This window comes from Carlito syrichta, unplaced genomic scaffold (assembly GCF_000164805.1).
Source record: "Carlito syrichta isolate Samal-C Ts95f unplaced genomic scaffold, Tarsius_syrichta-2.0.1 Scaffold153648, whole genome shotgun sequence".
Classification (NCBI taxonomy): domain Eukaryota; kingdom Metazoa; phylum Chordata; class Mammalia; order Primates; family Tarsiidae; genus Carlito; species Carlito syrichta.
The window spans coordinates 19,378-39,557 of NW_007097744.1; the positions used below are offsets into that span (position 1 = coordinate 19,378).

At 46.0% G+C, this 20,180-nt stretch overlaps 1 protein-coding gene across 1 annotated transcript in view; it reads right to left on the minus strand.

Annotated features, from left to right (window-relative positions):
* Window positions 1-273: 273 nt before the first annotated feature.
* The window catches only part of MYH13 (myosin heavy chain 13), a 60,711-nt gene continuing 40,804 nt past the window's right edge, over window positions 274-20,180 (minus strand). Inside the window, exons 24-40 of the mRNA XM_008050754.1 lie at window positions 19,210-19,355; window positions 19,015-19,105; window positions 17,002-17,391; window positions 14,323-14,449; window positions 14,117-14,235; window positions 11,497-11,693; window positions 10,913-11,096; window positions 10,188-10,353; window positions 9,361-9,485; window positions 8,276-8,584; window positions 7,990-8,193; window positions 6,012-6,137; window positions 5,537-5,707; window positions 2,661-2,765; window positions 2,477-2,572; window positions 855-989; window positions 274-375 (exon numbers count right to left, since the gene is read on the minus strand). Of these exons, the coding sequence (XP_008048945.1) occupies window positions 361-375; window positions 855-989; window positions 2,477-2,572; window positions 2,661-2,765; window positions 5,537-5,707; window positions 6,012-6,137; window positions 7,990-8,193; window positions 8,276-8,584; window positions 9,361-9,485; window positions 10,188-10,353; window positions 10,913-11,096; window positions 11,497-11,693; window positions 14,117-14,235; window positions 14,323-14,449; window positions 17,002-17,391; window positions 19,015-19,105; window positions 19,210-19,355 (2,706 nt within the window). The 3' untranslated portion in view covers window positions 274-360. The remainder of the gene's footprint in view (window positions 376-854; window positions 990-2,476; window positions 2,573-2,660; window positions 2,766-5,536; window positions 5,708-6,011; window positions 6,138-7,989; window positions 8,194-8,275; window positions 8,585-9,360; window positions 9,486-10,187; window positions 10,354-10,912; window positions 11,097-11,496; window positions 11,694-14,116; window positions 14,236-14,322; window positions 14,450-17,001; window positions 17,392-19,014; window positions 19,106-19,209; window positions 19,356-20,180) is intronic.

Below are 20,180 nucleotides of genomic sequence, written 5' to 3' on the forward strand. Positions count from 1 at the left end.
TTATAAGGGTTTCCTTTTCTCTACGTCCTCATCAACACTTGTTCTCTTTTGTCTTTCTGATATTTGAACAGGTGTGGGGTTTTTCTTTTTAAATGTTTATGGAAACTAGTAATTTACCTGGCAGTGGGTTGGATTTAATCTTTTCTACTTGGAGCAAGAAGACTACACTCTTACATTCCTTACTTAATATTTACAACAGAGCAGGTAAGAATCGAAATATCAGCTTCATGGAAGAGGAATGAACCACAATAATAAATACAGCAGAGCCGGGAATTCGAGTATTTAGGAGGATTTATTTCTGACACATTTTTCCCTCCACCCTCCTGGAGGTGTCTCATGGCAACGAGCATCAGGAGAGCCTCATTCTTCCATCTTCTGTGGGAGCAAAAACATTGTACACAGGAAATGAGTCAAACTAAAAGGGAGGTTGAACATCATTTTCAAGTGGAGCGGCTGCAAAATCTGGAACTTCAGGAAAATAAGAAGGAATGGCTTCCTTTCCCTTTGCACACCATAAAAACAAACCAATCAAGCTACCGGAGAGGACAAATCTCCTGAAAATCAGGGGCTTCTTGGGCAGCATCTCTAGCAACAGGGAGAGAGAGGGACGACAGAATCTGTCTCCCTTGTACCTCACTAGTCGTTCTCCCTAGAGCCTGGAATCACAGAAGTCTTTGCTAAAATAGTAGCATCTGTGAGTGCACGACCAATGGCAGGACAGAAGGGACCCATAGGCATCCTCCAGGCTCTCCCTGGGTAATCCGTTGCCCCCATCCCAATACTTCTTGGGAAGAAGACACACACTCAGGTACTGGCTCTTACTTGGCCCCTCACACTCAGGTATCTGCTCTTACCTGGCCCCCCACGTCTCGACTCTTGGCCCTCAGCTTGTTGACTTGGGATTCAGCGATGTCTGCCCTCTCTGCAGCCTCCTCCAGTTCATGCTGAACTCTCCGGCATCGGGACAGCTGCGTGTTGGCCTGCTCCTCCTGAATGGAAGACAGAACAGAAGTGAGGCTGTGGAGCCTCTCGATCTGACTCTGAGGCACTCTGGCCCTCAAGGCCTCTGGGAAGCTGAGGAAACCAGGGCTCTGGATTCCCTGATGGCAGAAGAGGGAAGGTTTGGTTTGTAGAGTTCTCCAGAGTGTGAGGATGAGGGTCTCAGCCTATGACTGAGTAAATTCCCTGGGATCATTCCCACCCCACCCCAGGACTACTTCATGTTCCCCTACTCCCCTTCCTCTGTGATATCTCTCCCATGGAGCTCTTTGAAAGAGCCCCAAGTTCGAGTTCTCCCACTTGAAGGTATCAGAGAACAGAAGTCCAAGCCCCCTTGTCCTGTGCCTCTGCTCAGCACCATCTGCCTGGGCCAGGCCACTGTATTGGTCTATTTGAGGGTGCTCTAGGGTTCCTGATGAAGGTGGATTCCTGGCACCCTCCAGCTTGGCAGATCCTGCCGAGACTGTACTAATCTGATGTGCACGAATTGTTCCCTGTATTGAGCCAGTTCAAATCTGCTTCCCTGAGGACAGGATGGAACTGACTAGGCTCAGGGGCAGAGAGGAAAATGGGTAATGGAAGAAACCATATATGCGAGGGCAGGGTCTGCCAAATTTTGTACTTCAGAATGCTAGTCCTGTGAGTTTTTCTGCCCCCAATAAGAAGGTTCTAAAGTCAATTAAGTATAGAAAAATGCTAAATTCCAGAATGCTTCTTCCACTTTGAAGAGTTAATTACATATTACCTACACAATCTGAGAAATCCTTGAAGTAAAGCAACCAGTTTAACTTTGTTTAACTCAGATTTCCCCAAATTATTTCTTTTCCATAAAAGAAAAAAGCTCCCCCTTACCTTGGCCCCAACTTCCTGCTATTAACGTCCCTCAGACCCAGTGTCCCCAGAAGACACTTTGGGAAGCCCGTGTTTCAGCCCATTCCATTTCTTCCCTATTGGTCTCACATGTTTGATCAAAGGGTGTATCAAAAAGGATGGAATGGAGTGGTGGATGTTAGGGAGGGCTGAGGAAGGCTGAAGATGATGGACTAGGGGAGTGGGGTGTGGTGGGATGATGGGAATTAGGATGAGGTGTCTCAGGTCAGGCTAAGGGGACAGGGAAGGCAGGTGGGTAGGCTGGGGATGGGAGAGTCAGGTGATCCAAGGCCAACAGGGTGGGCTAGGATGCTCTGGAGTGGGTCCAGTGAGTCAGGGTGGGGTGGGACAAAGTGACCTGGGTGGGTGAGATGAAGGGGATGGAGGGGGTAGACCAAGAGGGCACAGAGGCGGCAGTAGTGGAGAAGGTTTATTTAACATAGACCAGGGGAGGGAAGAGGGGAGATACCCCTGTGTTTTATAATCTGCAAGTGAAAACTCAGGCCTGAGGCTCAGTGGGCTCTACCAACCAGGAACCCACTCCCACTCAGGGCTAGCGGGGCCACCCAGGCTGGTGCGGGCACTCCCAGGAACCTCCTATGCTCACCGCCTCCTCAGCCTGTCTCTTGTAAGCCTTCACTTTGGCCTGCAGCTTGTCCACCAGGTCCTGGAGCCTGAGGATATTTTTGCGATCCTCCTCAGCCTGCAAACAGAGCATCCATGGCCAGGGTCTGCAAACCCACTGCCGCAGCCAGCCCCATAACATTTGCTAGGGATTTTGAGATCTCTACCTGGTAAGTCATTTCCTTGACTTTGCGTTCGTATTTGTGGGCCCCCTTCAGAGCTTCGGCTCCCCTCTTCTGCTCAGCATCAAGCTCATTTTCCAACTCCCTCACCTTGGTAGGGCAAAGAGCACATAGAATTCAAGTTAGCTCACCCAGCCTCTCGCATGGACTCATGTGCCAGTCATTTTAGGGTGACTTCAAGATCCCCTAATGAGATTTTGCAAAGGTGTCTCCTCCTCCTCGGGCTCAGGAGTCACATTTTACTCATGAGGACACCACTAGTCCATGCAGTATCTGTGTGCACATTAGAACAAGAGGCCCTCTCTGGGCAGAGGCAGTTCCAGGTACCCAGAGCTTGGCTACTGGATCAGGCTTTGCTTGTGGAGCTCGGCAGTGTGGCAAGGGCAGCACAGGCTGGAGTTCAGTCCTGACTTATCCCTGTAGGTGAAACCTGCATGACTCTCGTGGTGGCCCTGATTCTGGATAAAGTAAGGCAGCAAGGATTGTGGAGAACCCGAACCAGGGGCAATTAAGGGAGTCAAGGCCCCGGTTAGGCCCAAAGTGAGTCAGTTGCCATCACTGAGCATGAGTTTCTGTATATTGAGAACGGAGATGATAATTCCTGCCTAGCCTACCTCAAATGTGGCGATCAAATTAGATAAAGTATGTGAAAGTATTTTCAGAATGATAAGGTACTACATAAGTCTTGTTAATTTCCTAGTTGCTTCTGTCTTTACTGAAGTCTTGAGAGAGAAGAGCGGATGCTGGGAATGCAGGTCATCCCCAGCTGTGGTCCTAACTCCACGATTCAGAGACCCGAGTGGGAAAGGGGTGGCAGCCAGCCCCATGCTCCACTCCACTGAGAATCCCGGTGGCCACAGAGGGGGATGACTCTGGGCTTGGAGACTCAAAGCTACCAGTGGCACAGGCTTACTCTGGGCATTGTTCCAAAAAGTTCCCCACGCGCCACCTCCTAGACTCTAGAAACTGTCTTCCATTAGGGTCTACAAAACAATTGTTTTCCTGGTAATCCTCTCTTGGTCTCTGTAAGGTTTACGGAACTTGGATAACTAGGCAGCTGGGGGGCTGGGAGGCAGTGCTGCACCACGCTAGGGGGAGGATGGCTGAGAGCTCCCTGCCAATCCAGGAATCATGGAGAGTGGCATGAGACTCAAGCCTTCCTTCATGGGAGGGATTCATGGGAAGGTTAAGTCTAAGCTCATTTTAATGGACTAGAACTGTGAATACTTGAAAAATAAACAAAAAAAGAATTTTTGGGGAAGCTCTAACTTCTCTGGTGTTTATTTTTGTTATTCAGGTGTCTAAGGGCTTGTTGTTTTTAGCAAAAAAACCCCCCACAAAAGTCCTTTCACATTTAAAGGGCCCTGTGCCTGGTGATGGCACCCTATGGAGGCTGGCATAAAGAATGACTGAATTTTGAGGCTTTCCTGCTGAGAGAAGTTGTTTCCTCCTCCTCATCCTCTTTCCCTCCCACTCTTTTATTTCCTGTCTCCCTGGGACTACAGAAACATTCTAACAGCCTCCTCCGCAGAGCCCTCCTCCAAAATGTCAACCACTGGTGCAGCCCATTTTAAAAACGATTGAAATAAAACATCACAGGTCTAAAGCGAAAAACAAGAGGACTGGAAATGAGGGAACGATGAGCAAAGAAACGGGACAATCACTAAAAAATATGTTCCCACATAAAGAAGAAGCAGGGTTGTCCAGGTGTGAGGGATTGAACTTTTCTGATGCGTAAGCCTAAGGGAGGAAGCCTCAGTTGCCCTTTTTCAAGACGGAGTGAGAAAAAGACCAGTGTCAGAATTTACAGCCTACATTCAGAAAGGAGAAAAGCTGGGGAGGGAAGAAGACCAGCAAGGGGGAGACACAGGGAAACTACAGATTTTTTTTTTTTTGAGTTGGAGTCTCACTCTGTCACCCAGACTGGAGTGCAGTGGCTGCTCCCGACCACCACAGCCTTGACCTGCTGGACTCCGGAGATCCTTGCGCCTCAGCCTTCCGAGTAGCCGGAATTACAGGTATGCGCTACCACGCCCGGCTGATTTTTTGATTTATTGTAGAGATGAGGTCTCGCCTGCCCAGGCGGGTCTCGAACCCGCGGGCTCAGGAAATCCACTCACCTCAGCCTCCCAAAGGTGTGGGATTACAGGCTGAGCCACCGAGCCCTGTAGGACGAGCTGTTGTTTAATCTAAATGAAGCTTGGTCCAAATATACATTCACCAAAATGTGTAATTTTATGGCTACAATGTACATTTTTTCATGTATGTGTAAGACATAAATCTGTATAGCAAACAGAATGTGAACATGAAGAAATATCATTACATGACACTTACTGACGTAAGCACACAAAATGGGTTTGTGTGTGTTGGGGTGTAGGGACAGGTGAGAGATGAGGGGAATTAGGCTCACAGGGATTTTTACAAGTAGTCTTAAAACTAAATTTGCAGTTTATTCAATCAATGGCCACTCTCCCACCACCTACATTTCTTTTTGAGTCGAGTCTCACTCTGTCACCCAGGCTGGGGAGCAGTGGCACATTCATGGCCACCGCAGCCTCAACCTGCTGGGTTCAGGAGATCCTTCTACCTTAGCCTCCAAGTAGCTGGAACCACAGGCGTGCACCACCATGCCTGGTTAATTTTTTTTGACTTATTGTAGAGATGAGGTCTGGCCATGTTGCTCACACTGGTCTCGAACCCCTGAACTCAGGCATTTTTCTTACCTCCGCCTTCCAAAGTGCTGGGATTATAGGCATGAACCACCGTGCCGGCTGCCACCTACATTTCTGAACTCTGGTTCTGCCTGAGGTGGCTGACCAGACTGCCACTTTAAGAGTGAGAGTCCTCTCAAAACACTCTACCCGGTTCTCCAGTTTCTGGATCTGCTTCTTCCCGCCCTTCAGCGCCAGCTGCTCAGCCTCATCCAGACGGTGCTGCAGGTCCTTCACTGTCTGTTCCAGATTCTTCTTCATCCGCTCCAAGTGGGCACTGGTGTCCTGCTCCTTCTTCAGCTCCTCAGCCATCATGGCAGCCTAAGTTTACAGGATACGTCAAGGACTGTCTGCCCATCCCTCCCCGGAGAATGCAGGGATGCTGAAGTCTGCATTGTGAGTACCTGAACCTCCCCTTCCTGACTTGAGTGAGTCTTCACTGGGTACTCACAGCATCCCTTCACACTTTGCCTCTTCTGAGACTGCACCTCATTCTATCTGTTCAGGAAACCACTGCTAACTGATGGTAGCCAAGGGGAGGTAAAACCTATTTGCCTTGCCCTGACTCAGAAGCCCCCTTTCTCAGCTCCAAACACCTTATCTGAAAAGGAAGAACAGAGCTCACATCCGTGATGGCCTTCTTGGCCTTCTCCTCTGCGTTCCTGGACTCCTGGATAGAGTTCTCCACCTCTGCCTGGCACTGAGCTATGTCAGCTTCCAGTTTTTTCTTGGTGTTTATCAGACTTGTGTTCTACAAGAAAAATGAGATATTGGGGGTGTAGGTTCTGTTTGGGCACTTAAAACAATTGAAGGGGGGGTTGGGCGGGGAAGGAAGTAAATCAAGATTATGTTTCATTTCTTATTTTCCCCATGGGTGACCTGCTAGGTACAGTAGTGTATCATTCTTGACTGAACAGGAAGTGCTGAAATAGACCCAAGAACTTATACATCAAAGAGCAGAGTAAATGATAAGGGCAGAATTTTAAATATTTGAGGATGGATAGATTATTCAGTAAAAAGTGTTGGAACAAGGAAATGATTAATAGACACACTATATAAAATGAAAAATAATTCTAATAATCAAAATATACCATTGTAAGGGTGATGACAAACAGAAAAACATTTGCAATGTATGTGACGAAAAAATATTCCCTTCCTTAACGTATAAATAAAGCAAATCAATGAGGAAAAAAGGGCAAAAAGTACAGATAGGTAAAACACACCAGAAGAAATACAAATGGCTAACAAATATAATAAAATGTTCCACCTCATTAGTAGTAAAAAATAATAAAAACCCAGTGAGGTACGATTCAACAATAAAATTGGTAAAGATTTAAAAAATAAAAGCTAGAGTATTTGAGAATTTACAGGAAAGAGCTCACATATTTTCTCAGTGGAAATAAAAATTGGGACAACCTTGTTAAGGAGCAATTTACAATAGACTACAAATGCCTTTACTGTTTTGACCCTGAAATTTTATTTCTGTGAATTTACTTCTAGAAGTATTAAGACAATAGGAATCATGGTTGTATGTGAAAATTTAATTATGAAGAAGTTCATCACAATTGTCTTTCTGAGAATAAAAATTTTTATTGGGAACAATCTAAAATAACCAATCATAGAGGACTGATTAAATAAAAGGGCTATGATGTAGAACTATAATAGCCTACTTTTCTGCCACTAAAAGCCATGTCATAGAAGACTATTTAAAGATGCAGAAATATGTCCAAACCATATTGTTAAATGAAAACAAGAGATTGCAAAAGATCACATTTTTATAAAAAATATAATAGTTATATAATTTACAAGGGCCTAAGAATGAGAGACCCCCCCTTAAATATTAATAGCATAATTCACTTTTTTCTTCTTCTATGTGTTTGCCTGTCCTGCCTATTTTTTAAAACGAGGGGATTTTAAAATACTTTTTAAAAAATAGACTGGGTGCGGCGGCCCATGCCTGTAATTCCAGCACTTTGGGAGGCCGAGGTGTGATGATTGCTTGAGCCCAGGAGTTTGAAACCAGCCTAGGCAACACAGCAAGATGTTGCATCTACAAAAAAAAAAAGAAAAGAAAAAAAAAAATTAGCTGGACATGTTGTCATACACCTGTAGTTCCAGCTACTCGAGAGGTTGAGGCAGAAGGATGGCCTGAGCCCAGGAGGCTGAGGTTGCAGTGAATTGTGATCGTGCCACTCACTCCAGCCTGGGCGATAGAGTGAGACCCCAACTCAGAAGCAAGCAAACAAACAACCTTTAAAAAGTTATTTTTAAGTAAAATTCTAAAATTTTAAGATTTCAGATTCAATAGTACTTATTCTGTGAAGCCCTCCTCAGATGCAATAATTAATCCCTCCTTGCTCTGATTTCCCCATAACATGCAAGACATTTGAACTTTATCTTTGGATAAAAGAAAGCCCAGAAGTCTGTTACTCAATTGTCAAAGTGATTCCAACAGCCAAGCTTAAGGAGACTGGGTCTTGACTGCTAGTCTGGGAGGAATGGGGTGAGCCTTTCCACGGTGTGGACCGTGAGCAACTGGGGATGCAGGAGGACCTACTAGCCCCCAGGGTGGACTCTGAGTGGAGGTGCGAGGGTGGACACACCTGGGAGTGCAGGAGCTGCACGCGGTCACTAGCGTCCAGCAGCTCCTGCTCCGACAGCCTGCGGGTCCGCTCTGTCTGCTCCAGGGCCACCTTCATCTCCTCCAGCTCCTCCAGCAGGAGCCCATTTCTACGCTCCACGATGGCCAGCTGCTCCTTGAGGTCCTCATTGCTCCTCAGGGCGTCGTCCAGGTGCAGCTGGGAATCCTTCGGGACAAAGCCGGAGTGAGGCCAGTGCCACCGGGAAGGCGGAGCATGTGTCCAGGTGCACAGAGGCAGCCCTGCTCACCTTGAGCTGACCCTGGACGGTGCGCAGATGTTTCTGGGTCTCTGCCACCTGGCGGTTGGAATGACCCAGCTGAATCTCCATTTCATTGAGATCCCCCTCCATCTTCTTCTTCAGCCTTAGGGCATCATTCCGGCTGCGGATTTCAGCATCCAGCACACTCTGCAAGGCCTCTGCTGCCCGCTGACTGTTTCTTTTTAACTGCTCTATTTCTTCATCCTTCTCAGTGACCTTGCGGTCAAGCTCGGATTTTACCTGGCTCAGTTCTAGCTGGATGCGCAAAATCTTGCTCTCCTCGTGTTCTAAGGAGCCCTGACAAAAGGAGAGGAGTGATTGTGAGTGCATGGGCAGCCACCTTCTTGAATGGGAGTTTCCATCCCCATTGTGATAAAATGGGTATTTTTTACACCCATTTTACAGATAGAGAGAACCATACTCAGAGAGGTCTGAGTATTTTACTTGCTCCCAAATATCCTTAATAGTGGTGAAGCTGAGACTCAAACTGCATCTCTTATTAACAAATCTTATGTCTTGAGAGAGAGCAACTTTTTGACTTAGTGGACATTTTATTGCGGGTGTCTATTTTAATAGTGATCATAAATCAGGAGTCAACCTATTATCTAAAATGACAGGGCAATGGCTCTCTTGCTATCCTGCGTTCATTCAAATTTTCATAGAAACATCTAAACGGATCGTCCTGCACTGGCTGCAACTGATTACTACATCAGGAGACGTTGGGCCTGTTTTGATTAGACAGGATTCCTGATAGCCAAAGATGATCGTTTGTGACTCTATGTTAGACATAAGCTGAGGGATTTCGTACCAGATCTCAGGATATTAATTTTTTTTAAACTTCCCAAGAGGAAGAAACTGAGGTCATTATGAACACACTTAATTATCTTCAAAAGGGGATGCCCAGGAGATAAAGTCGCAGAGCATAGACGTTTTAGCCCCAGGGATGGCGGGATGTTCTTCCCGACAGAGACTCGGTGCGTCCTGGCAGAAAGAGCCCCATGGGGTGGCCAAGAGCCGCCTCTTTCAGTTTCCTGTTCTCTTGAGCTTCTGAATGTCATATCCCAGACACTTGCCTCCACCTCTTCTAAGGCCACCTGGAGATCTGACTTTTCCTGCTCCACTTGTTTCTTGGTCTTTTCCACTTCCTGAAGATTCTTGCCAGTTTCTGCAATCTGCTCAGTTAAGTCAGAAATCTCTTCTGCAAAGGACAGGCTCGATTTAGGCTGTTTCAACAGGCTCCGATTTACAGCACGGGGATTTGCCAGGTAATTTAGGGATTGGCGATTCATTCATGACATTTATATAGGAGAGAATACAGGGAAGCTGCTCAGAGGAGGTGTCGGCAAGACATGTACGTGTTGCCTCACCTGAGCTATACAGAGACAGGATGGGTGAGTGAAGAATACTTTGTGAACCTAAAACTTCATGAGGTGCTATATACAAAACCATGACAGAGAAGACCAGAGAAAACAATTGTGGAGGAAATGCAAAGAATCATGGTCTTTCGGTACCAGAAAAGGACTTTAGAAAGCATTGGGTTTGATCTTTTAATTTGTAGATCAGGACTCTGAGGTCCTGAGGGATTCAGTGACATGCCCAAGGATACGAATGAAGCCACTTAGAGACAGGATCCCCGAGCTTCTTCTTCTCTACAGAACAGTGGGCTACGTGACCCACTGTGCCTTCAGTTCTCAAAAATGAGAATTAGTGGCTGCCATACCCTACATTAAGAGGGTTTGGACCTTGGGGCAAACTGGGCAAATGTGAGGTATGATGGGCGAGAATTTTGTGGGACAGTGGGAAGGAGGAGGCATATGGAGATGGCTGTGGCCAAATGGGGAAGGTGTTGGCAGGAGGAGAAGGGGAAATAGGAGACATCTGTGACGCAAAGCCAGCTCACCTTGCAGATTTTTGTTCTCCCGCCTCAGTGTCTCTAGCTGATCTACCACCTCCTCATAGGCATTCCTCATCTTAAAAATTTCAGTGCTAAGTGACCTGGACTCTTTCTGAGCCGCTTCCAACTCAGCTTGACTTTCGTCCAGCTTTTGCTTCCATTCTGCAAGGACCTAAGAAATGACAACGGGACATGTGAGAAGTAGAAAGTCCACCCAGGGGAACCTGTAAGAGTTCACTCAAGCAAGGGCTGTCAGCAACACCAAAGTTTTACCCTTCCATCCTTAGGGATCAAAGATAGAGGAGGGACCCCGGTGCGGATCACGGGCTCCAAAGTCTCATATGCCTACAGGTAGGTGATCAGCTGTATTCTTTTTGTTTGTTTATTTTGCAGAGACAAAGTTTTGCTGTGTTGCGCAGGCTGGTCTTGTACTCCTGGGTTTAAGCAATCCTCCCACCTCGGCCCCCCAAAATATTGGGATTACATGCGTGATCCACTGTGCCTGGCCAGTTGTATTCTTAAAGTCATTATAATTGCAATATAATTTGAATCGGCTTTCAATAAAAATAAAGTTTCCTTTGGAGGGACTGTCACAAAAGAGATGCCCCAAATCTCCCAAACTGGGAAATTGATGCTCTAACTGGGACCTCCTAGAATGTGCATGCGTCTCACACATTCAATTGTGAAAGGCCATTGTTTTACCACCATTCCCAAACGGGTGGAGAAGGGACCTTATCGAAGTTCCTCTGCTTCTTGTCCAGGGCGGCGCAGGCTGTGTTGGATCGCTCCAGATCCCGCATCAGATCATCCACTTCTCCCTGAAGCCTCTGCTTGGTTTTCTCCAAGGATGCACACTTGGAGTTCGCTGTCTCTGTGTTTTCCTCTGCTTCCTGGAGCCTCTGGGCCAGTTTTTTCCTAAGAGAATCAGATTTTTTTTTCTTTGCTAAAGTTGATTATTTTAGCCTTAACTTACAGCTGGGAAGAGAAATGAATGGTCTAGGAAGGACTGGCATTTGATTAGGACAGAGACCCAAAGTTTGATAAGTGGAGAAAGGCCAAGAGTCATCTGAAAAATCCCAAAACGCTTGGTGGCAAAGCAGATCCCCAAGGAGCCCCCAAGGGAACCAGCTGGAATGGACAGTTCCCCAGGGGAAGGACAGGGCCACCCTCAGGGGGTAGGGGATACAACCTGAATGCTTAAGAAACCACTAAGGCCTGGGGAGGGAAGAGAGATTCTCTCAAGGCACAGAGACTTCTCTGTCCCTTGGCTTGGGTCCCAGGGCCCCCTCTTCTATCGTAACCTCAGAGCCCATACTTGGCCTCCTCCAGCTCCTCTGTGCGCTGGATGGCATCCGTCTCGTATTTAGTCCTCCACTGGGCAACTTCGCTGTTGGCCTTGGACAGCGCCCTCTGCAGCTCGGCCTTGCCTTCCTGCTCCTCCTCATACTGTTCCCGCAGCAGGTCACAGTCGTGGCGGGAGGACTGCAGGGCGTGTGCCAGGGCGTTCTTGGCCTGGGAATTACAGTGGTGATAAATTGCAAAAACATTCGACTCTATTCCGAGTTCAGGTCTTTTCATTTCAATAGATTTTCCCCAAATTGAATCATTCCCATACTGTCTTCCGAGATTTTGCCATATCAGCATATTGCCTGCTTTCTTTAATTTTTTCAAGTTGACTTCTTAATTATTTTAAAATATACTTAATAAAAATAACTGTTACAGGATAGTACATGGAAAATCATTGACATTGACCATTAACAGGCGGTAACCATAGGAATAAATGCAATGGAAATAAAGCAATGGCATCACCATCTAGCTAGTCACTGTTGCCTGCTGTGGCTCTGTGCCTGAGGCCTACCCTCTGTTTCTTTCTTTCTTTTTTTTTTTTTTGAGTCCGAGTCTCACTCTGTTGTCCAGGCTGGCGTGCAGTGGCACGCTCACGGTCACCGCAGCCTCGAGGCTAGGTTCAGGTGATCCTTTCACCTCAGCCTTCCAAGTAGCTGGAACTACAGGCGTGAGCCACCACGCCTGGCTAATTGTTCTTGATTTATTGCAGAGACGAGGTCTTGCCAAGTTGCCCAGGCTGATCTCTAACCCCTGGGCTCAGACAATCCTCTTGCTTCCACCTCCCAAAGTGCTGAGATTACAGGTGTGAGCCACCGTGCCTGGTCTACCTTGTTTCTTAATAAGGTGAGTAAACAAATGCTAGAGAGGCATTACCCAAATGGAGATATTTTCCTTGATATAGTCGTAAGTATTGAAACAGAATTTAGAACGGAATAATTTTCTCACTATGTGATGCCATGGTATATGGAATGCTGTGACCAGGAAAAACCTAAAAGCCATCTTTTGATGTCACTAGTAGGCTGTGTCCCCATGGCAGGACTGCTGATATGAGCTGCAGTTTCCATGACTCGACCTCTTCTTCCCAAGCAGGGAGGACATGCCTAGGGCCTCTGTCCCTCACTCACTTCCACCTGAACAGGGCAACAGTTGAGTGCTGACTACAATGGTCACAAAACACCCTCTGGTGCCACCAGCAAAGAAAGAGTTCTGTCAATCTAGCGCAGTAATTCATACATTTTCATCTTTTAAAAAATGCAAATAAGCGACAAAACTTTTGATCAGGAAGAAAAACTCAGCTGCTTCTGTGTCCTAGCTAAAGGACAGCCTCACTCCTGTAGTAGACCTGCTCTGGACTTGCTTGAGTGCTGGTTCTTACCACCTCCCACCCCCTAGTCTATCAAAGACCATTACCGTGGAAGAGAAAGATGGGACATACATATAGTGCTTGTTCCTTTCCAGAAGAGAAAGATGGAGCTTGGGAAAATTCCAAAAGATTGCCCTATATATCTTGGCCAGTACACAGCAACCTCAGAATTCCATTTATGCAGTTTTCTTTTGACTCCTGGATTCCTATTTCTTTTTTTGTTGTTGTTTATTTATTTTTTATTTATTTTTAGTCAAGGTTTTACTCTGTCACCCAGGCTGGAGTGCAGTTGGCATGATCACAGCTCACCACAGTGTAGATCTCTTGGGCTCAGGTGATCCTTCTGTCTTAGGCTCCCAAGTACCTGGGACTACAGGCCCAAGTCACAACGCCTAGATAATTTTTGATTTTTTTGTAGAGACAAGGTCTCGTTATGTTGCCCAGGCTGGTTTCAAACTCCTGGGCTCAAGCAATCCTCTTACCCAGACCTCCCAAAGTACTGGAATTACAGGTGTAAGCCACTGTGCCTGGCCCTGGATTCCTACTCAAATGCTTGAACACACATTGGCATCCTCTGCTAAGCACCTACTGCATGCACTCTTCTCCCTGGCACTGGGCCTACTATGTACTACACCTAGTAGGTACAGTAGAGAAAAAATTATTCTCACCCTCCAGGAGTTAACAGATCAATGGGGAGATATGTATCGTAAATACAAATATCTAGAGACTGAAATAAAGAACATAATGGTGTTCATGTTCATGCAAATGTCCCAAGGGTGCCCCTCAAACAATGCAGTCTTTTTGGAGGAAGGGAGCTTAATATCAGGTGGCAGAGGAGGTGACACATGAAGAATAATGAAAAAAAAAAAACCCAAAAAACAAAAAGAAGAGAACATTTCAAGTGGCCAGGATGAGTTGCCGGGCAGAATGGTCAGGCTGGTGCAGTGCTGGGGAGGAGATATCCCTGGCTGCAGAGGGGAGTTTATCAGACCACTCTGTGGGGACAGAGGAACACAGGAGATAGAGTTTTCTAGCCCTAAATTAGATCCAATGCCAAGGTCCTCTAGCCTTAAACAAAAGGTTCCTGCCATACTACAAGGCAGAGGGGAGAAGCATCAGACTTCCAGATGTAGCACTGCTCCAACCAGCTTCATGGGTGAAGTGGTCATCCTGCCTGGCTCTCAAGTTCTAGCTGACTCTGCGGTCCCCAAAGAGGCCTCCTTACCTTGGTTTCTTCTTCCATTTGCCTCTTAAGCTCCTCCAGTTGCTGGGTGAGCGCCTGCTTGCTTTTGGTTAGCTGTGAAATCAGAGACTCTTTCTCTTCCATTTGGTGACTCAGTTCCCCTATCAAACAGATATGACCCCCATATCAGTATTGCTGTCCACCCTCTCCCATGACGCCACTGGACCCCAGAACGCTTCCCATCTCACCGTTTTGGGTCTGCAGCCTTGCCTTCTGCATGTTCAGATCATGGATTAACTGAGTCTGTTGGTCATCCTTGGCTTTGATTTCATTAAACTGGTCTTCCACAGTCCGGCACATTCTTTCTATGTTACTCTTTAAAAACAGAAAAGTCCACATCAATGGAAAACATGGACTCCTAGTGTCCAGTACTGAGTTAAACAGTTCGATAGTTTAGCTTCTTGTTGGGTAAAATGAACATAAAAATGCAGAATAGACAAAGGTATGGTTGAGAAATCACAACCATCCCAGGTTTGCTTTATTTTTATGTGTGATTGTTGCTCAATCACCAATAGCTTGGAACATCAGCTTTTGGTGGATAAGTATTGAGTGATTTGTAAACAAACCTTTGAGAAGATGTCACTCAAAGGAACCCTGAGGTCTTCTTGCAATATAAGTACTTCTGTTGCCTTGTGAATAATACTTGCAAGCAATGTGTTCTGATGACAGTGCTGAGCATTCCATTAAATAATATCAAAGGTGCCCTTTGGCGGAGGAGGTATGAAGGAATTTACTTTCCTTGCCTCTAGTTGACCAGTATTTTTGTGATGTTTGTTCAAAAATCTTGTGCATGTTGTAGACCTCCCCTTCCCCCAGTTCGATGAAATATAAAGTGAAATGTATTGAGCATATGTTTTTCCTTAGACTGGGAAGTATGAGATGTCAGCAGAAGCCTCAAGGATACCGATTCCAAGGAAGTCCCCAAGGAGCTTAGGATCCCTCTGAGAAGTTGTGGCGTTCAAACAAATCCAAGCAGGGAGTTGAAAAGGGATGGCGACTCACAGAAAGAAAAATCAAAGGAGACAACAACCGAAAAAGGGTAAAGAAATACGAAGGGCTTCATTCCCTGGATTTTAACATCGAGAACAGAAAGCATAAAGCAATTCTGGAAAGGGGAGATTGGAAGGAGGGGCTGTTTATAGGCACAGCATGTGGCCAGATGCGAACTCTGCCAATCCTGCAACCCAGCCTGGCTTGAGGGGGTATGGGGGTTGGGGGGGAGGTTGCATTCAGACCCAACTTCTCAGAGGAAGAAAAAGCAAAAAAAAAAAAAAACACACACACAAAAAAAACCAAGAAGGGAAGAGAGGGCAGAAAAATGGGCAAGCAGGAAAGAAAGAGAAAGGGGTCACCACCCAGAGCCAGGGGCTGCAGTCGGGGGTGAGGAAGAAATCAAGGGAAAGCACAGGGCAGTGTGAACGCAGACACCAAACAAGGACAGCAAGAGGAACCGTAGAGGCCGCTCTAATTCTCTGGTTCATATCTCTTGTTATTTTTCTCAATGATGCCCTGGCCTCCTGAGAATCCCTCTAAGGGAGGCCCAGAGCTGGGGTCACTGCTGTTTCTTCCAGCCGAGCCCAACAGCTTCAAGTACAACTTAGAGCTAGTGTTGTTGTGAGGGGCTGGCTTCAGCGTTTGTGAAGCTTAGGTGGAGATTCTTTCAGCGTGTTTGCCCATTTCATGATGGGTGATTTATGAATACATCTGCCTACACCACGCTGAGTGTTCAGCGGTTTTTGTTCAGCTGTTGAATCCAGGAGCGCACAGTCGCTCTCTGAGGAAAAGCTTTGCTTTAAGGCCATATGCAGAGGGATGTTTACCATGAAGCTGGTGAAGCTTAAGCTTCAAGGCCCCCATGTGCATGGGGCCGAGAGTTCAAGGAGCCATAGGAGGTTCTGGGGGGAAGGGGTAGCTATTGCAAGCAGAATATATTTCTAGGTAGGCTTTTCTGGCAAATGGCCTAAAGAGGCCTCAGAAGAAAGAAATCTGAGTCTTCAGTAACCTTTGACTTATTTTTCTCATTCTAAATAAATATTAACTTTCATAAGTTTGTATATTTTTTCTTAAAGCCTCTCAACTCTCCCAAGTTTTATATGCTTCAAGGGTTGCAAAACCTGGTTTTGCCTCTGCTTACATGCCCACCTGTATCACTTCCCATTGGCTGTGCCCCCCAGCAGCTAATATCATGGACTAATAAGGTGGTGTACAGAAAAGGAACCAGGAAGGCCCTTTTGTGAAATCCACCCACAGGTTCAGTTCTAGACCATGACAGATGGATTGGAAACTTTCTGTAAGATTCTGAAAGGATGATGCAACCTTGAGTGGTGGCAGATCTCTCCATCATGCTTGAGTGATGCTGTGGTCTGATGGTTTGTGTCTCTCCCAAATCCATAAGTTGAAATGAAATTCCCAGTGCGGTGGTGTTGGGAGGTGGGGCCTTTGGGAGGTGATTAGGTGATGGGGCGGAATACTCATGAATGGGACTAGTGTCCTTATAAAAGAGGCTTGAGGGAGCTTGTTCTCTCCTTCTGCCATGAGAGGACACAGTGAGAAGGCACCATCTATGAAGCAGAGAGTGAGCCCTCACCAGACACTGAATCTGCTGGCTTCCCAGCCTCCAGAACTGCGAGCAATACATTTCGGCTGTTTATAAATTACCCAGTCTAAGATGTTTTGTTACAGCAGCTGGAATGAATAAGACAAATGACTTGAATGAACTTGAGGAATTGGGAGCAGGTAGTAGTGGGAAAGAGGGTTTCCATTTAGAACATGCAGTGAGTTTTGGGGCATCAAATTACATGTGCCCACGGGGCAGGTAGACATGGCTGTCCCACAGATGCCAAGGAGCAGGAGAATCAGTTGGGTACCTTGGACTTGGAGATAGTCTCAATGTTACTAGCAAGGTCATCGATCTCCATCTTCAGCTCACTCTTCTCCTTCTCCAGTTTCTGCTTGACCCGCTGCAAGTTGTCGATCTGTTCCCCGAGCTCAGCCACGGTGTCTGCGTGCTTCTTCCTCAGGGTGGCTGCCGTGGTGTCATGCTGCAGGGTGGCCTCCTCCAGGTCCCTGCGCATCTTCTGGAACTCAGCCTCCCGCTTCTTGTTCATCTCAATCTGGGCTGATGTGGCGCCACTGGCTTCTTCTAACCGGTCGCTGATTTCTTCCAGTTCCCTGGCCAGATCCGAGCGCTGCTTCTCTATCTTGGCTCTGAATGTGTGTTCTGCTTCAATTTCTTCCTCCAGCTCTTCTGTGCGGGCCTGAAAGGGTCACTGTATCAGGATTGTTATTGTGGGGGTGAGGAGAGGGAGAACTCACTTTGGGAGGGACTGGGTGGTGAGGAATTGAGGATAGGTAGCACAATGTAAAGAATACATTATAACATTAAGTTGGTGAAGAAAACTTGGAAACAAACTAAGTATCCAGTAATAGGGGAATGCTCAGATTAATTGTGAGGGAGTCATGCTCTAAAAGTCTATGAAGACCAACTCATGTCTACCATAAGATATGAGAACATATTGCTAAATGAAATGAGCACGTTGCAGAATGATACTCTCAGTAAGATGATACTTGTGCCAAAAATATAAAGAAATAATGGCAGGGTACAGTGGCTCACACCTATAATCCCAGCACTTTGGGAGGCCGAGGTGAGAGAATTGCCTGAGCTCATGGGTTTGAGACCAGCCTGGCCAACTTGGCGAGACCTCATCTCTGCTATAAAGCCAAAGATTAGCAGGGTGTGGTGGCGCATGCCTATAGTTCCAGCCACTTGGAAGGCTGAGGTAGAAGGATTGCCTGAGCCCAGCATATCGAGGCTGCGGTGGCCATGAGTGTGCCACTGCACTCCAGCCTGGGCAACAGAGTGAGACTTCAATTCAAAAAATATAAATAAATAAAAAATAAAGAAATGAAAACTTTTTTTGCATATATGCTATATATGAGGGGGACCCAAAAAACCAGAACTATTTTTTGGCGGATGGGCCCCTGGTAGTCTAGGCTTTCCCTACTAGGTAAGAGTTCTGAGTTCTAGGAGCCTATCAGCATCAGTGTACCAGTTAGCATAGTTGTGAGAGGCTGCATTCAGCTTCAGTGAATTTTTTTTGGAGAATATCTCAATGCACTTGCCTATTTCATGAGGGATGATTCATGAGCATACCTACCCAAATCATACTGAGTGTTCAGCAGTCTTTGCCCAAAAATGGCATAACTTTTGTGCCCTATCCACCCTATTCACCAGATCTTGCCCTGATGTGTTCCCCTAACCCTCTGGATGAAAAAAGTTCTCTAAGGGAAATATTTTGCTGATGTGCAAGAGGTGAAACAAAAAACAGCAGAAGCACAAAAAGGCATCAATATTGACGAGTTCAAAAACTGTTTTGAGCGGTGGAAAAAGCATCTCAATAGGTGTATTGCAACAATTGGAGAGTACTTTGAAGGTGACTGAAATTTAAATGTGTAAGAATAAATACACACTTTTTTATAAATAAATTTTGTTTTTTTGGGGGGCCCTCCCTCATATTTTCTTTGGGTTTTAAATATACACATAAACACATAGCAAAAGATTCAGAAGGAAGCATGTCCAACTGAAACTGGTAGCTACTTCTGAGAAGATGAGGACGGCACTGGGGAGGGGTGGTGGTCAAAGCAGCCTGGTCAATCATGTTTAACCTTATTGGTAATATTTTGAAACTTTTCAAGGAAATCTGTTTATGTGTTACTCAGAAAATTAAAATATTAATTTTTAAGAAATAAAGGAAAGGACAGGGCATTCTCTCCAGCTCCAATGGGAGGAAGGAAAGAAGAAATTCAAGAAATAAGCGGTAAGAACAAGAAGGAAATTTGCAAAGAGATTTTTCTGATTGGGAAGGTTTTGATGCCTTTACCTGCAGTTCTTTAATCTTCTTCTGCAATTGCAAACTGTGAACTTGTTCATCATCGATTTTGGCTTGTAACTGACTGATTTCAAACTCTTGCCTGCAAATAGATTTTTTAAAGAAGAGCATTACATAAAAGGCTTTTAAGTGGTGCAAAAGTTGGCTTTCAGACTTCAACACAGAGGTAGAAAATGAAATATCTACTTCTTCAATTTCTCTTCTACTTGCTGCTTGTCATTTTCTAGATCCATAATGGATTCCTGGGACAATTTCAGGTCTCCTTCTAGCTTCCTCTTCACTCTTTCCAGGTCTGCCCGTAGCTTCTTCTCCTGCTCAAGGGAGCCCTCAAGCTGGGAAGACACGGTGGAAAAGTTGGTCCCCTGCTGGGAAAATGAGCTTGCCCCTCTCAGCCAGTGGGACCACATACATGGCCCGGGGCTTCCTCCTGCAGGGTGCTGGCTGCAAGCCTCGGATCCAGAAGGAAGCACATCTGGCCCCTACCGCCCCTCACTTCTCTCTTCCAGAAAAGGCTACCCTGAGGGGGCCTCCTGGTGCCTCTCTCAGTCCATTCCCACTGAACCTGGCCCAGGCCATGTTCCCTGGAAGAGTATGGTAACTCTGGTACCAGAGATGCATGCTCTTGCACAGAAGACGGGAATAAATGGGGACTTCTATGGACAGCACTGTGGTCTAGGTTGCACACATCATTCCTCCCCTACTTACATTATGCAACCATGGGTAGGTTGAGGAAGGAAATTGGGGTGTGTGGGTTTGTTTTTTTTTGGCTTTGTTTTGATTTTTTGCTATTCATCTTCTCTATAATAGATTTTACTTATTTATTTTTTTATTTTCAAGATGTGGAGTACAGTTCAGGATTAGTTATATAAGTGGTCATCATACAGGAAAAATTTGGGCCTCCCTTTGGTCCGCACTTCACTTGGTTTGAGATCAGGTACCCTTACTGATGTTGTGTCTCCCTCCCCCATCCCCACCCTGCTACTTGAAGGTTTTTCAAAACCAAATGACCTACAAGTGAATGCTAATCATGACGGTGATGATAATCATATTAGCAGCTAACATTTTAATGAACATTTTCTTTTTTTTTTTTTGATTGGAGTCTTACTCCGTTGCCCAGACTAGAGTGCAGTGGCTGCTCCTGGTCACCGCAGCCTTGA